Source organism: Pinus tabuliformis, chromosome 5_2 (genome assembly GCF_031772625.1).
Source record: "Pinus tabuliformis cultivar Carrire ecotype Pingquan chromosome 5_2, CPIR1, whole genome shotgun sequence".
Lineage (NCBI taxonomy): Eukaryota > Viridiplantae > Streptophyta > Pinopsida > Pinales > Pinaceae > Pinus > Pinus tabuliformis.
Genome location: NC_142306.1, coordinates 945742539 through 945759862, shown reverse-complemented (window position 1 = coordinate 945759862; position 17324 = coordinate 945742539). Strand labels below are relative to the sequence as shown.

The following is a 17324-nucleotide window of genomic DNA, read 5'->3' as shown; positions in this document are numbered from 1 at the left end:
ATAAATGCTAAAGGAGGATATTGTTGGCATTATGGTATGCATGGCCTAGTTAGCTGATGTTGGCATTGGCTCATGATGGTAGCTAGCTCATTTTGCCATCGATGTCAACCATATTGTAGCCTAAATTATGTGTAGATTCCATTCATTGTAACATGGTTGCAGCCAGTTGTGTTGGCATTTATGTCAACCTTATGAGATCATGAAATTGGTGTGTGTTAGTGTGTGTTGGCTTGATGATTGATCCTATGATGGTGGCACACTCATGATGGTCATATGATGGCATTGGTTTGGTTGATGATGTTGTTACAAGTTGTCATGTAGATCTAGATGTGATGGTGATGGTTGATGGCACACTAGTTGAGTTGTCAACTAAGTCTTCATGTCGATGATTATGAGGATGACTTTTTGTAGTGATGTGATGGCTTGATGATGGTGTTAAGAGTATACGAGGTTTGTTCAATGTTGTTGCAACTATGTAGATGATTTTTGGAGAGCGGAGGACTTGTTGGCACTCTTGCCAACCTTGTTTGTTGGCCTTTTAGGTCAATTTGGTAATGACACTTGGGAGATATGTTTGATCCATTTGCATATGTGTTAGAGGTTATCATAGGTTTAGAGGCTTGTGCAGGAACTAGAGAAGATGATTCAACAAGTGGCAGAGGTTCAGAGCTTAGTGTTTAGTGTTTTTCCCTATGCTCTGCCCCAGTCACTCCCTTACAGGCTCATGAGAGTGACTGAAAAGTCCCAGTCACATGGAGACAAACTTGTGAGAGAAACTACACCTTCCTGTCGATTTCAAACAGTGTCAAGCGTGCGACTGAGGCATTTCACAATATTTTCTCCACGTTTCTTGGAAGTAAATTAGCTTGGAAATTCCTAGAGGCTTCCAGAAAAAGTGAAAATGGGAAATGGTTTGAAATGGTCCTCCCATGATGTGAATGAATATAGTGCACAAGTTGTGTTCTTAGTGGATTGATTTGGTCCAATTTGTGCACTCTTGATCCTAGCCCCAAGCTCAATTTTTCCCTACATGTTTTATATTCTTTACTTTAGAACTTAGTGGTTGTTGATGGTGAGTAGAAGGAGTGTGTATGTGTGTAAGAGAAGGTTGCATAGAGTGATTATGTTCCAGACCTATTGGAGAGAGATGCTTTAGTCTATGAGCGTTAATTGTTGCATAATGAGCAGATCTGAAGCATGTTGCGGAATATATCAGAATTGGATTTGTTGGACTAGAGATTGGTTGGAGAGTTTTGTATGCTGCTTGATAGTGTTTTTGTTGGTGACACTCACACTTGTTCTTGCAGGATTTGTTGATGCATTTGTCACATAGACATTGTGTCTCATGATGTTATTTGTATTATGCAGTGTTATATTGTTGTGAGGGTCTGATTGTATTCATTTTTGATGTGGCCACAATTTTTCTAGATCAAAGAGCATATGTTTTATTGAGATTCTTCTTTTTTTTCTTTTTTCTCTTTTTTCTTTTTTCTTTTTTTTCTTTTTTATTTTCTTTTCCTTTTTCTTTTTTTTCTTCTTCTGATTTTTCTGGTGGTTCACGACACCCGCGATCACTGGGTGGTCGCTATGTCCACGGGAATGTTTGAGCTTGATCAAGGATATCAAGCCCTGCAGCCAATAGCTAAGCCTAACCCCAAGGGCTTCGGGGAGAATTGACCCTGTGACCTCCCGAACAGTGAGGCACTTATTTGACCAGTTGAGCTAACCCTCAGGGCTTTTTTTTGGTGGAGCTTCTATTTTGATTTCATGATGAAATGTTTCTCCTAAGAGCATGTACGCAGAGTTGGATTCTTGTTGAGAAGAGTGTCTTGGATCCAGTTTGAAAATAGATGAAAAGAGGTCTGCATAATGGTAGAGGAGCAGTGACTTCATGAGAGAGGAGCGGTGATATTGAAGCTTCAGCGAAAGGAACAGTTTCTCGATCCAATGGTAGTTGGATAGTCCAACCGGAGTTGGGTGAGGATCGTTGATCACGATGGCCTTCAACAAATGGTAGTCCGTAGATTTATATGAGAACATAGTCTTCCTAGCTAATCAATAGAATTGAGTCTCCTAGCCGATCGGTGTTGGCATATTGTATATGAGGTCGAGTCTCCATGTTGATGGGATTCAAAAAGCTATGTAAAAGACAATTACTTGACATAATTGAAATTTAGAGCAGAGAAGCAACAGCAAGGGTGGTTTTTCTCCCATAAGGGTTTCCACTATAAATCTTGTGTCTCATGTGTGATTCATGTGTTGTGCATGTTTATTATTTTGTAGCTGCTTATGGTTTTCAGTTATGTTTATGTGATGCACATGCTATGATGTTTATTAGTTGTTGGTTAACATATGTGTTATTCAGTAATTGAAGTTTAAATTGGTAAAAATCATATATTGATCATACTACTAATTCACACCCCCCTTCTTAGTAGTGCTCAAAGGTTTCCAACAGTACATATAGACTAGGATAGAGGGATATCTAAAATAACCATAAATATCATAGTTCTGAAATTGAGAAATGATAGATTTCACTGAGTAAGAAGGGATATCCAAAACAATATTTGGTTGCAACATCAAACTCAAAACCCCAAGGCTTACTCACTTACTATTCTAGTATCATCTTCTTCCAAAAGAGACAAACTTTTATAAGTAATCCATGTGAAAATTCCTAATCCTCAAGGAACCCCTACTGCAGCAAACTTGAATCTACTTCACCTACTTGATTTTAATTACATTCATCAAGTTATTCTTCTGAATATTGAAGCAAATTACTTCTGCAGTCTACACTACTTAAATTTGATTTCATGAAACAAGGAAACTGAGCAAAGAACAAGATACGTAAGACATAATTATTTTTGGACAAAATAGTCCCCGGAAAAACCCAATGTGGGAAAACCGATGTAACAGCTCTAAGGGTTTCTATTATTAAGCAAAAATTCTGAATACAAATGTTGGTATACCTCGCGGAAAACCAGTGACAGAGAAATACAATGGTGAAAACTTTGATTGATTTTTACCCACTTCACCCGGCAGATTCTGGCTTATCCGGCAGCAAGACTGGCTAACCCCAGCTACTTTTGTGATGGCCCTGCGTAGGCCCTGCGTCAGCCCTGAGCTGTCACTTTTGCCCACTACGTCAGCGTTCCCGAATGTTCTGGAGTTCCCCAGTAGTTCTGGCTTTTTGCGTAGAGGGCAGCTTCACATCTGCCTTGACCCTTCTAGCTTTGCATCGACTGCGTGGGCCCATATTGGCCCAACATCAGTCATCATTGTTGTTGTGTTGCCTCCACAATCTTCTATCTGCCTCTTTGTCAGTATTCCCGAACTATCCCTGCCCCTCTACTGCTTGATCTCCCCAATCGATTTTCCTCCTGAGAACTTCTCACCTCAAAAAATCGATTTCCTCAATCTCTCTATGTGTTTCTAAATGAACCCCAAGTCTCTTATACTTTTTTTGTTAAGACTTCAATGGCCAATATTAAGTCTCTAATCAATGGCTAAGATTAAAACATGAATTGATCCTCCTTCTAGATCATTCTCACCCATATTTTGATTAATAACCATTAATATTTTAATTTCCGTAAGTTTAGACTTAGGAACCCCATTAAAAATATTAATTATTTTAGTAAAATACAATCCAAGTGGAATTTCACCAAACGGTTTTTGGGTTCTTTAGAACTCATGTGCCTTAGCCTCCCCACCAATTTTCAAGGCTAGAGCACTTCTGATGCTACCAAAAACTAACAAGCCATGATGCGTAGCTTCGGAAAATAAAGATGTTGGATAATTCACTGCAGGTGGAGGACTTTGGGATTTTGGTGGTAGAATGAGTTTAAATAGACTTTCCTTATTCTCTTTAGAAATATGTCTATAAGTGAGGAGTAAGGATTCATATGAAAATATCTTAGGATTCTTGACTGTAGGAAAATTAAAAGATTTGTATATTACCTCTAAAGTGGCCTAAAAAATATTCTCCCCTAAAGAAGACATAACAAAATTCCTTTGTGGGACAAGGGAAGACACTAACCAACTGACAAAATCATGGAAATTATAGGTATGTGGGACAATTACATGATAAAGGCTAGACTGGATGACTCGAAAAATATTATTTGAGTCACTAGAATGGTCAAGGATGTCCTGCCAATCTCCAAAAGGTCCAAGGAGCAATGGGAACCGTACACTTCAGATTCTCTGTCTATAAAGGGTATATGAGCAAATGACATAGAGATTGGAGGTTATTTAGTTGATTTTGGCGTTTTCTCCATGTGTACAATTTGAAAGAAAGGACAAGGAAGAAATGTGGAATTATGAGTTACCTAGTAATTGGAGACAATGAAGAGCCAAATGTTGATGTGGAATTGACAGTGTACACCCTAGACGTTGCTCACCATAACTCTGCAACTAGAGGACAAAGAAACGACCTTTTATATTTTTTGTACTGAGCAAGAAAAACGAAAAATCTTGATGACGTGAGGGGTATGGAAGGGTGACATGGATGTACAGGAGATGACATGGAGGAGTGAGGTGGATTGATTATCTGTTCATATTTTTCTGCAAATTGCAAATAAATCAATTTCATCAAACAATCAAAAAAATTAATTAATATACAATACAAATTCAAAATTTATATTTATATGATAATTTTAATTTGTACATGATAGATATGATATTATTATTATTATTATCCAATTTTAAGGTCACGGCCAGACACCACATTGGTGTATGAGGCCCCCTTGTTTGTGGGACAAGGGACCCACCTCCGCGCAATGATTTGATTGCTAAGTCTACAAAAGCATACATACTCTACCCCCTGGTTTTGAACCTGTGACCTCTTAGAAAGAAGCACATGCTCTTAACCATTAGACTCACTCAATCTATATTGAAACTACTGCGATAACAACATTATTTTTATTATAAATTTAATTAATCTAAAATTTAATTAAATACATCACACATTAATACTCAAAAAAATGTACACATCTGAAATGCTCATCCATATTCCATCCTCATTGACAATATTTTTCTCTCTTAAAACAATTAGAATTTATCAGCAACGCTTGCCATTCCCTATATTAAACCAATTTCATATATAAAAATCTCAATAACACAACCATACAAACATCGATTCCAATTCATAAAAAAATTTCAAACTATGTATAAAGACAATTTCAACTATCTAAGGAATTTGTGAAAAATATACTAAGCATGCCTTTTTTATATGGATTTACAACGTTACCCAAAGTAAGCTTTTAAATTAGTTTTCTCTTGCTTTAATTCACTCACTGCCCTTGGAAAGTTAGTAGTCATGACAAAAGTAAAGCACGGAAGTATACTTAAAGAGGCCACATTTTGGCTCTAAAAAATAGGACGAAAGGAAAGTTTATTTGCGCATTCTTTGGAAATTGAATTCGTTAATTATTACCGGCCATGCTTAGAGATTGGAGCCGTTTTACTAGTAATTTGCTCTTAAAATTTTAGGATTGTTATATTGTTATGAAAAGTTAGAATTGTTATATTGCTATGAAAAGTTAGCAGTGTGGTTATGGTAAGCTAATTTTTTTTTAAATAAATTTAAAAGAAATTGTGTATTATTGTTTTTTAATAGTTTTTTATTCAAAACATTATATTATGATTTATTTTTAATTTTAAAAGTTATATTATTATCTTTTTCACATTTTAACTAATCTCATTCTTTTCATGGAGAAAATTTCAATAAATTAATGTTATAATTTTGATTAAGTGAGTTGGCTCCAGGTTTCAATAGTTATATGGTTGCCCATATAAAATGTGGATTCTCTTAATTCACAGATGTGTCTACCATATTAAATGTCTTAAATAAAGATATTCTTATCTATTTACCAATCAAGTTTTGAAATATACAATAAGATACAAGAAGCAAATAGTATAATATTTATTTTTAATGTTGTGAGTCTATTAAAAAATCAAGCTATTAGTGGCAATCTATCTACCAACCAAGTTTTGAAATATGCAATAAAATACAAGTAGCATATAGTAAATATTTCTTTTTAAGCTTTGACCCTCTTAATAAATGAAGCTATCGCTGGCAATCTATCTACCAACAATATGTATGTCCTAATACATAACTATTGCCCTCAATTACCCCTTAATTTAATATTCCTCCCACTATATGGCCATTTATAATTAATATGCACTAATTTTATTGTTAAGAGTCGTAGGAATGATTAACATTTACTTATTAATGAATAGCAAACAAATGGAGTTGAATGGATCCTCTATCGATCATTCATCTCTTACCTTTGTCATCGATCATTCATCTCTTACCTTTGTCATCAAAATAGTTCAGTGTTCTCTTTCCTCAAATTGGAGGATATGCTAATTTTATATGAAGAATAAAATGTCATTATTGGTTATGAGAAATTGCTATGAAATTTCATAGAGGTCTTGATGAGTAAAATGGTTATTTGAAATTAATTAGTTTGCAAACTATGTATAGAAATGCATTGGAAAAGCATGCATATTGAATGTTTGACAAAAATGATTGTGTTGTGGAATGGGTTGCGTGTTAATTTAAGTTGAGATACAAAAACTATGGTCTCCAAGAATTTAAGTTTCTCTTTGAAAAAGGTAATTCTAAAACTTTCTTATGTGTGAATTTCAACTCTCCCAATAGATATCGAGTCTTATAAGAATACATTTTTTACATGCATATCCTTAAATTTGGAATGGAAAAAAGAAACAAATTTCCCTAATCTAAAAAGGTTGGTTGAGCCTCGCCTTAGAAGGTCCTAATTCAATTGATTAACTAGAAGCTCTCCTAAATCTTCTACAAACCAATGTTTTGAGTTTTTTGGATGACACTAGAGTTGCTTTCATGTTTTCCAAAGGACAATAGTTAGCAGCTCATTAGTTATCATTGTATAATCCATGAGCACACTATATGTTGGTTATTTTCCCTTAGAATGCTAGCAAATGTGTCCCATGATGGCTTATTTGACTATTTTTGGTGAGATTTTGGAGTTTAAACTAGGGAATGATGGCCTAAAGAGGTATTGACTATAAGGTTTGATATATAACACTTATAAATGAGGGTCATGATGTCTAATAATTGCATTGAATGAGTTTAATCATTGTCTCTTATTTATATTGGCTCCCTTTAGGAAAGAAAATAATTACTTCTCTCATCATTAGCAACTTGTGATTGTTGTATATAGATTATTTTGTAATCAATACAAATTATCGTAATGATGGTATAAGGTGTTTACATTAGATTTGATAGTTTATATCATGATTTTATCTCAAGACTGATTGTGCTTATCCTATGAAGTTTTTTTTTGGATGGAATACACATCTTTGGGACACCCTCCAAGAACTTCCCTCATTTCAAGGATGATACCGAAGGTAAACTGACCATGGTCTTTGTACCTAATCTAACGAGGGCATCGAGTGAGGCCCAATAATATCCACAATGGCACGTATCCCAGGGACTTGACCCTGAGACCTCTTGCTTGTAAGTTGCAACACTCAACCACTCAAGTTGACCCATCGAGCTAGCCCTATGAAAGTTTTACGACACATTATATGATTGTACTATTGAATGTTGAATCAAGAAGCCTTTTAAGTAACGAATTATTATCTTAGGTTTATACAACCTTTAATTTTTATCAGTTATTATTTCTAATCAATGCATGAGAATAAAGAAATTATTAGGATTGTTACCCTTGAAAATGAGTAAGCCCTCAATCTAGGAGATTCTACGTGATTGTTGAGTCGAACCTATTTGATGAATCTTCATAAATAGATTTAGTTTGTGAAAGAAATAAGTATATCTATGATAATTTGGTAATGTCATTAGTATATAGTTATCACCATCTTGGAAGGGTTATGTTGCACAATTTGAATACTATTGTCTACCTGATTAGAAATCTTGAAACTTTGACTTGTGTTAACTAAAAAGTTTTTACATTGACACCAATTTTAAGACTCGAATAATACCAATATTTGAGTCATCATTAAATAACGTTTTAATGTTGCTATCCATAGTAAGTGGTTATAGTTAATTCCTTGCCATGCTACTTTTAATATTTGTTTCATGATATAATTTACATCATTTAATTTTATGTTCATTTTATCCGAACATAAATCAAATAATAAAAGTAGAATTTATATCACTAAAATGTAAAAAATTAAATGTTCATGTCACACTTCACATTTCATCTTTCACTACCCATCACATGAATATGAATAGGCATTATAAGAATACAAAAATATAATAAAAAGTACAATCATGAAATCAAAAAATTTATGTATATTTATAATATTCAATTCCAAAAATAATAATACTCATCCCTAGGAATCCATGGTCTTTCTCCCTATTCTTGACCCATCTTCCTCGCAATATATACCTCACCCATCTTCCTCGCAATATATACCTCTCTTGCATCCATTATAGTCACATGCATTAGTCACATGCATTAATCTTTTGTTCAGGTAAAGCAAATTTTTCAAAAAAAATATAAATAATACATGTGAGACATGGTAAGAGATGAGATAAGAAAATTTTCTTTCCAATTGCAATGCATAGTAAGGGTTTTCCATCTAATATTGTGGTACTCATCCAAGTAGTTAATGAGGCATTGATGACATGCCCAATATCTAATGCTACACTATTCTACAAGAATTTTGTCTCCTGCCCAACATCTAATCCTACACTTATTCTTCAAGAATCTGTCTCCTTATTATTCTTGAATCTGTCTCATTATTGTCTTTGGTTGCTTTTACATCTAATCCTACACTTATTCTTCGAAAATTTGTCTCCTTATTGTCTTTGGTTGCTTTTAAATTATATTTGGTTCACATCACTTGCTCTTTATTCCTTTCAACAATCTTACCCCAGTACAACTATGTTTATCACTTGTTACGACACGCTTTAATGTTGCATTTCGTTTTATGTTAGACATCAAATGCATTCATCCAAAAATAAAACACGTCATTATTGGTTGCAGCCTTTTCCAGGCATAGGTAAAAAAGGAAAGGAATCATCCAAAAATTTAAAAAAGTGCCATTATTCGTTACAACGTTTTCCAGACAGATACAAAGGAAAGGCAAACGTTGTACACTTAACTAGATCTCTTTTCTATATTATATTTTATATTTTTTAATATAATCAAATTTATAATCTTACAATATTTATAGCTACCAAGAAGGCATAGGTAAAAAGAGGAAAGGATTCATCCAAAAATTAAAAAAATGTGCCATTATTCATTACAACGTTTTCCACACATAGGTACAAAGGAAAGGCAAACGTTGTACAGTTAAGTAGATCTCTTTTCTATATTATATTTTATATTTTTCTAATATAATCAAGTTTATAATCTTACAATATTTATATTTTATTTTTCTAATATAATCAAGTTTATAATCTTACAATATTTATATTTCACTACATATAAAGGCAATGTGAAAAGCTACCAAGAACAACTTAATGGGAAAAAGCACTACCCTGAGCTATATTATTATAATACCTATAATCTTATCTTAGTATTTCAGTATTTCCCCTCACAAGTGCAATATGAAAAGTTGAAAAGTTATCGAGCTTTGGGCAAAAACAAGCACTATCTTGAGTGCTTGCTAGATTAGGTCACTGATTCAAGCTAAATTAACATTGACCCATAAGTAACCAAGGCACGCTAGCAGTAGGTCACTGATTCAAGCCAAATTAACAATGGCTCATAAGTAACCATGGCATCATGCCATTATTTTATAGGTGAACCTAACCATTCCCTTACAAAGAACCAATGAGGAATTTCGTAGGCTTTTCATGACCCAAGAGAGGACCTTTGAAAAGATTTGGCAGTGACCTTATAAGTATTTTCAAATGTTTATACAAACTTTGGGTAATGCATTATAACATTTAGTTACATTTTGGTCTCAGTTTTACTTTCAACATTGGCATGAACAAACTTATTTACCAGTGCCACGGCCTTTTGTTGTGTCATGTGCATCTAGCTCTTTATGTTTCTTTCGCTGGGATTGATTTGGCTTTTCATTCACCATCACATTATATTGTTTTTTGCTTCTTTCTTTGGCCTTTTGTTGTGTCATGTGCATCTAGCTCTTTATGTTTCTTTCGGTGGGATTGATTTGGCTTTTCATTCATCATCACATTATATTGTTTTTTGCTTCTTTCTTTGGCTTTAACCTAAGTTGCACTGAAACGGATACGGAAAGAGGGTTTGAAATGGATATGGCATATTTTCAAAAAATCTTGATACGAACGGAAAAGAAATGGCATATATATATATATATATATATAATTCATATTATCATTCATCTTTTAATCTTTAGAATCTAGATTCCATATTTAAAAATACATAATCATCATCATAAATTCAACATAAACAAATTATCATCATCAATTCAGTGTAAACATTGTCATCATCATCAATGACTACTATAACATTCAAGTTGGCACCTTTGATTAAAATGTCAATATCCACTCACAGTTTAAAGGAATATGAGATTGTTTTCAGAGTCACATCATACTTCATGAAATTATATATTTTTCTAATGAATTTGACAGCACTAACACAAAGGCAACATAGTGAATTTGACTTTGTAAATAGTATGTTGCACAGTATCTTGGTCTAGACTCTAAGGGAGTCATGACATAGAAATATTGTTTAGTATCACTGAATATAATGTAAATTTAATCATTGTAAATAACAACGTCTACACATTATAAATTGGATTGTATTCCAGTAGCTACAACAGGGGATGCTCTAAAATTCATAGAAAGAAGTAAGTTGGATTTATTTATTCACAACCTAAGATCATATGACCAAGAATCAAGAAAAAAATGTTGAGAAAATTGAACCTAACGCAAAGAAACTGCCTCCACCAACCAACTTTGTGGGTAACAACGTTCCTTCTTGATTTCATAGATACCTTATGAGTTTCCATTCCAAATTCCAGGTTTTCATCCTTTATATCTGGCATTGTTGAAAACTTGTTGGTAAATACCTCTGTCATGTCATGAATCCTTTTTCAAGATAAATGTTCACTTTCAGATGAGCTGTAATCAGTGGATATAAGGTCTGCAAAGAATTCAGCTGCATTTACATGCTCTGGACAAACAAACCTGGAATATATTCTTGCAATAAAGTGCCTAGAACATTGGAAACCTAGAAGCCTGGAAACGTATCCTTATTTTTTGGAAACGTGTCCAAATTTTCTTGAAACTCCTTTGAAACATTTCCGATCTCAGACTGGTCGTTTCCGAAAAAGTGAAACGTGGCGGAAACATTTCATGCCATTTTGTACACCTTTCCGTATCCGAAATGCAGAACGACGTTTCTGGGAGTTGGGAGCAGCATTTCCGGTAACTTGGGTTTTAACATATGCTGTCAACAGTGCAAGACCCAAAACTTCTTGCAGTTCGGCATTCTTAGATTACAAACAGCCAGGTACGGATGTTAACCAATGCAATAAATTGTATCAGTAATTATGCCATGTAGCAACATATAGACTACACAGATGAAATCAATAACAAAGCAGAAGTCATAATCTAGTGAAGACTTAGGCAGTCTTCAATGCCGTTTTATCAACTTATTGAGCATGGGGAGACTGGCAACTACTCCAACAGAGCTAGAATATCATGGAAGGAAGAATATTTACTTTACTAAGTTGTTAGATAGAGATCAGCAGTTTATCCGCTGCGATTTGCACTTTGAATTGAAAGCTAGTAGGAAAAACAACATTAAAAAGAGCTGAAACAAATTTCGGACTGTAACTACTACATCATGAATGTAATTGTAAAGACAGTATTGGATTCAAATAATGTCATCGTTTGGTATGATGCATACATGCAAAGAAAATGCATAGAAATTTTCATCTTTCTTGTTTTCCAGATGCCTCTGAAATTTGCAGGAGCAGACAAGAATAGAAATTAAAGAAAATAGAGAAGCCGTAACAATATTAAGCCACTCTGTCTACTTGTCACCTTTGTCACCACATATGACAATATTTGAGGGAAAATTTTGAAATTCACCAAATCTCAAGCACTGGCAAATATAATGGAAATTCCAAGTATAATGGTGAATTTTCAGGAAGTTGCACCAAAATTCATTTTGATTCTCTTTATCATCTTTTTACTAGCAATTTTTTTGTTACTTTCATTGTCATCAAATTTGAACACAAACATGAACCCAGTTACTTAGCTAGTCACCAACCTTTTTATGTCTTTTACAAGTCACATAACAGAACCACATCAGGAAGAAAACTTCATTTCAAAATATGAAGAATCACCTCGTTATCCTATATCGCAAACCAAGCAATTGCCAAAAAAAAACTCAACCAGACAATACCTAAATAGCAGATAAGAATTACCTGTATGTTCTTTCACAGTAGACAAGCTTTTTTCTGAAGCTATGTTTTTATCATTTTATGTAAACATGCAATTTGTGAACACAGAAATAATTGCCCAAAAGCTGTATAACAGACTTTGTCATACCTTTTAAATAGTATTAAAATTACTATTTTCTGATCTACAAATGGATTTCAGAATCATAATCCTAGGCTTACAAATTCAGAATGTGCAAGTATCCATCCGACTTTTGCTTAACCGAAATGCTGGGTTCACCCAAGTTCCACAACTACATTGCAAGCCTGCCCAGTTGAAATAGCCCAAACGAGCTTTGCAACCAGCACACGTAAGTTTGCCTTCAACAGCGCCTTCTTGAACTATTTAAACAATTGAACACTCCTTATCAGCTCATACTGAAGATTATAGGAGAGCAAAATGCCAATACACGTTACAGAATACAGAGTATGCTAACAAAGATTAGTGCTTGAAGATGAATAATACCTGCTTCCATCCACTGCATTGGTTCCACAAATATCGATGAGCAGTCTAGTTTCCTCTCTGTCTGTGACAAATTGCTTGCGCTCCTCCTTTTCCCCTTATAATGCATTTCTCCTTCCCCTGGACTGTGAGAGACTTCACTTTCCTGCGATGCAACAATTCTTCTGCATTTCTTGCAACGATATAATATGCTTGGGTTCTGCTCCACCTTCATCTGGGACTCATCGGTTTCCATTGGAAGAAGTATCCTGTCTGTCAAAATATTGCAGCTCACAACTTTGCCTTCCCTAACAATTGAGTCTCCTGTGTCATGCAGAAATACAATTTAAATGCACAGCTTGATGCAGATCGATCTTGGAATCAACGGGTATAACTGACAATTTGGTTTAAAACTCTAAGAGGGCTAGCGTAGGAGAAAGGTCAAAAGACCTTTATTGAGAATACAGTTCCTGTTTGTTGTATTGGGAATCAATACCCCAGCCTTAGGTTTCCAAAATAAATCGGAAGCTATGAATCAATCCCAGTAAATGTTAATGAAACCATAGAAGGCTTTACATAATGAAAGCTGGTGAAGTCCTCGTCAGGACTTCCATATGTAATAGTGTAATTACAAGAACTAGAATTGTCAAATGTCGATCTTATGACTTAGTTTCGTTGTTTATTTGAGAAAGGGTAAAGTGCTGAAATTGATTATTGAAGCTGCGAACATCCCCGTAAATGAAGACAAGTTTTTCTCACGTTATGCACCTCGTTTGAAAAACTGAATTCTTGATGCAATCATCAATAATTCTTGATGATTGTATATGTATATATACATATATATACAATCATGCATCAATCATCAAGCATGATCATCTAGTCATTTGTACTATCTTGGGTTATGGATTGCATTTAGTAATAGTAGGTACTAGGGTACAATGATAGCTGTGAACATCTTGTTTATTGGGTTTATGTTAATTATTATTATGTACGCAAACCAATGTTTTAAAACTCCGACTCTGACTCGGCCGAGGGTCGACTCCAACTCCGACTCCGACTCAGTATCGACTCGGCCGGCTCGATTTCAGTGACTCGGTCGTTGTAAAAAATACATTAAATATTTATTTTTTATAAAAACACATAATTTTAAAGATTTTTATTCATGTTTCCAAACACACAGCATTAGAATATAGATAGAAGACAACATATGATCAAAGTAGGCTCATGAATATATCCATTTACATTATATCAAAATGGCACTCAGTGCACTGTCCAATACATACACGATGATGATATAGAGATCAAAACAAAAACACATAACCAAGGAGGCTATAAATGGCCTCCACAACAAAAGTCTGTGACCAGTACTACTGGCTACTGCTAGAGTTGCCAACATCATTTGGCTCAGTGTTACTTGGGAGCGGGAGCGTAAGCGGGGAGTGAGAGCGAAAACGGGAGCAGGAGCGACATTTTCAGAAGCTCCCCGTTTGGGAGCAAATCCCGGAGGAGTTCGACAACTAATGTCACTAACATCAAGGTACATATAGGGATTGGTGCTCTTGATTAAATACGAGTTCTATAACCTAATACATGACAAAATTCAATGGAAACATTGCAAACCCCCAATCCTAAAATCCTGAAAAACTGATAAGTCTGCTGGATTTTGAATGAAATCTAAAGTTCTACTTTCTCCATATGAAATCCAATGAGGCCGGAACCACTTTCAAACATCCTGAATCATTTCATGGTAATGTTAAAAATTTAAGTAAAAGGATGAAAATGAAGATTAAGGAGTGTTAACATTACCATGAAATTTGAATAGTATATCAATACTAGGAGAGGGGAATGGACCCCAAAGACCAAAAAACCAATTAATAAAACCATTTGGAGTCCCCTACACTCAGAAAAAACATAAAAAAAAAATAAAAAAATTTGTGTTTTCGGGGTTTACAAGCTGCATGAAGTGACCCGGCCGAGTTGATACGGACTCGGCCAAGTCAGCTGGGTCAGTCTTAACTCGGCCGACGGAACCGGTTCGACGGCCGAGTCACAAATTTTTTTACCGGCTCAGACCAACTCGGCTGAGTCGGTTCCAAGCCGGCCGGCTTTTAAAACACTGACACAAACTGATGTTATCTTCATCACTCTAACATGGCATCAGAGCAGGTAAACCTTGCCCTCTGATTTTGTTTAAATCATCATTCAGAGCATGAAAGTCATGGCATGCATATTGAGGATATTGGTCCAATCATTTCATCAAACACTTGGCATGCAACCTTGGTTGCAGCATTTTCTTGAACACTTGTTGTTTACCCTTTTACTAGTACTTGAAAAATGCTGTGGTAGAAGTTAGAACCAAACCTCCGATCTGCCTAATCCCAAGTTCAAGCTGACCCCATGCAGGCCAAGCTGTTTTTGTCACAGACTACTGCTATAAGCCTCACACGACCTGTGCTTTTATCCCTCTCCAGGTATCAAAGCATAAAAAACCCTGCCATGTGATTTTGTTTAAATCATCATTCTCACGGCATGAAAGCCTCACACAACCTCTGCTTTTATCCCTCTCCAGGTACCAAAGCATAAAAAAATCCCTGCCATGTGATTTTGTTTAAATCATCATTCTCCCGGCATGAATATTGAGGATATATTGGTACAATCATTTCATCAAACACTTGGCATGCAGCGTTGGTTGAAGCATTTTTTCAAATGCTTGTTGCGTCAAATGCTTGTTGCGTGCCTAGCAGTTGAAAAATCCGTGCTGTGGTAGAACCAAACCTCTGATCTGCTCTCTCCCAAGGTCAAGCTGTCCCCATGCAGACCAAGCTGTTTTCCTCACATAGTCCCACTATAAACCCCAAACAACCTGTGTTTTCATCTCTCTCCAGATATTTGCTGCTATACCAAAGTTATGGAGAGACAGACATACATTCATATCACAGCTCAGAGTGACCACAAAAGATCATGAAGCACATTTAACTTGTGTTACTTGTCTACAGCGATTTTTCCCTCCCTCACATAGCTCAATGTGGTAGTGAGTTCGGCACTGCACTCCATCCCATCACAGATTGCAGCAATTTATAGCACTGTTCTACAGCTTCATGGCCTTTCATGTGACTGATTATGAAGTCCCTGTATAATAGGTTACAGTCACTTCAAAAGAAAACTTTCTTTTAAACTGATGAAAGATCATTTTAATCTTTTTCAAGCATCTAACGTATTGTCATTTTGTTCTTATAAATAAATTTACAGATTTTTCTTCTTTGCACAAAATAAGAATTCCTTCTATGAAGATCTGAGTTGGTGTAATATAAATAAACATTGCAATTTTAAGTAAGTGGGCACAAGCAACTAGGCCCCTTTAAACAAGGATTGTAAGATTTCCAATCATAAAGACTTACAATATCAAATAGAATCCAGGAGAATTTGCTACCAGGTTCAAGATCCTTTTCAAGCAATCAAATTTATATAAGGGTTGTATCATTTCAAGGATAGAGGACATGCACTTAGCCAACGGAGCTACCACTTAAACCCAATCAAGGGAATTGACCCATGAATGAGAACTGACGGAGAATGCAAATATAGATAAGTCAGAAGTTCAGAACAATGGAGATGACTGTCCTTATGCAAAACATAAGGCATATAAACAAAAGACTCTGCACCATAGCTAATCAACAATATAAACCCCAAAAACATTTTTCTGTATTTAACAACTACCCAACACAGAATAATACATTGCAGGCACAAATAACAACCGCCGAAATATCACATGATATTGTAGGCCGGGGCGAAAAAACAACCAAGCACAATGACTTGCAAGTAGATATGCCAACCAAAAAAAGCAAACACGAAACCATAACGCATTCCTCATAGCAGAAAAAATCAACAATCATGTTGGTATCAACATAATTGATAAACTAGAAGTCCATGGCAGACTACTTAGTATCATCAACTGTGAACTATAGTTTACTGTCAATGTCAGAAATAGACCTGGACACTAAAACCTATGAACCAAATTCACCGAAAACTTGCAACAATAGTATATAACAGACGTGGGAGTGGAAACTTACCTTGAATTAAGAAAGAGCTAAAGCCCAGAAGCGTCCAGCAATGCGAGAATTCAAGTTCGATAGTCTAAAAGGCTAATGGGGGACTTAGCTTATATGTTGGTCTGTGATGATGAAAGATTCGAGCCACATGGATTTGACACGTGGGTAGTGGTGCACTGGTTGAGGTTACTAATAGTGCATGGTATGGCCTTTTCGTCCGATAAAGGGTCATATGGTGGTCTCTTTGATATGATCGAGGACCAGTCATATAGAATGGTATGTCGTTTCTTTTTAATTTATTTAAAAAATATAATTAAATTATAAAAATCGGTAATTTGTGAAAGCGATTTAGGTTTAAGTTGAAATTTAAGGTAGGCAGGAATTCAGTAATTTTTAAATGTGAAAAAGAAATGTTAAAATAAATTAGTTTAAGTGGTATGGTATTAGTTTAAAAT

At 35.1% G+C, this 17324-nt stretch overlaps 1 protein-coding gene across 2 annotated transcripts; it reads right to left on the bottom strand.

Moving 5' to 3' along the window:
• Window positions 1-11024: 11024 nt before the first annotated feature.
• LOC149162390 (putative inactive dual specificity protein phosphatase-like At4g18593) lies at window positions 11025-17102 on the bottom strand. 2 transcript variants are annotated; one of them, XM_089437245.1, is made up of 4 exons: window positions 16891-17102; window positions 15185-15952; window positions 12848-13147; window positions 11025-12723 (listed from the first exon to the last, which is right to left on the bottom strand). In XM_089437245.1, exons 3-4 carry the CDS (start codon window positions 13077-13079, stop codon window positions 12569-12571), a joined length of 387 nt encoding a protein of 128 aa, XP_089293371.1. In that variant the 5' UTR covers window positions 13080-13147; window positions 15185-15952; window positions 16891-17102; the 3' UTR covers window positions 11025-12568. The 2 variants fall into 2 exon arrangements, with proteins under 2 accessions (XP_089293371.1, XP_089293370.1); XM_089437244.1 differs by lacking the exon at window positions 15185-15952 and having other exon boundaries at window positions 16891-17099.
• Window positions 17103-17324: the final 222 nt, after the last annotated feature.

Excerpts from the sequence above, each read along its gene's own strand:
- LOC149162390 (XM_089437245.1), bottom strand. The coding sequence starts at position 13,079 with ATGGAAACCGATGAGTCCCAGATGAAGGTGGAGCAGAACCCAAGCATA. Across the intron at positions 12,724-12,847 it reads AATGCAGTGGATGGAAGCAG|TTCAAGAAGGCGCTGTTGAA; the intron begins GTATTATTCATC and ends TTGTTTAAATAG.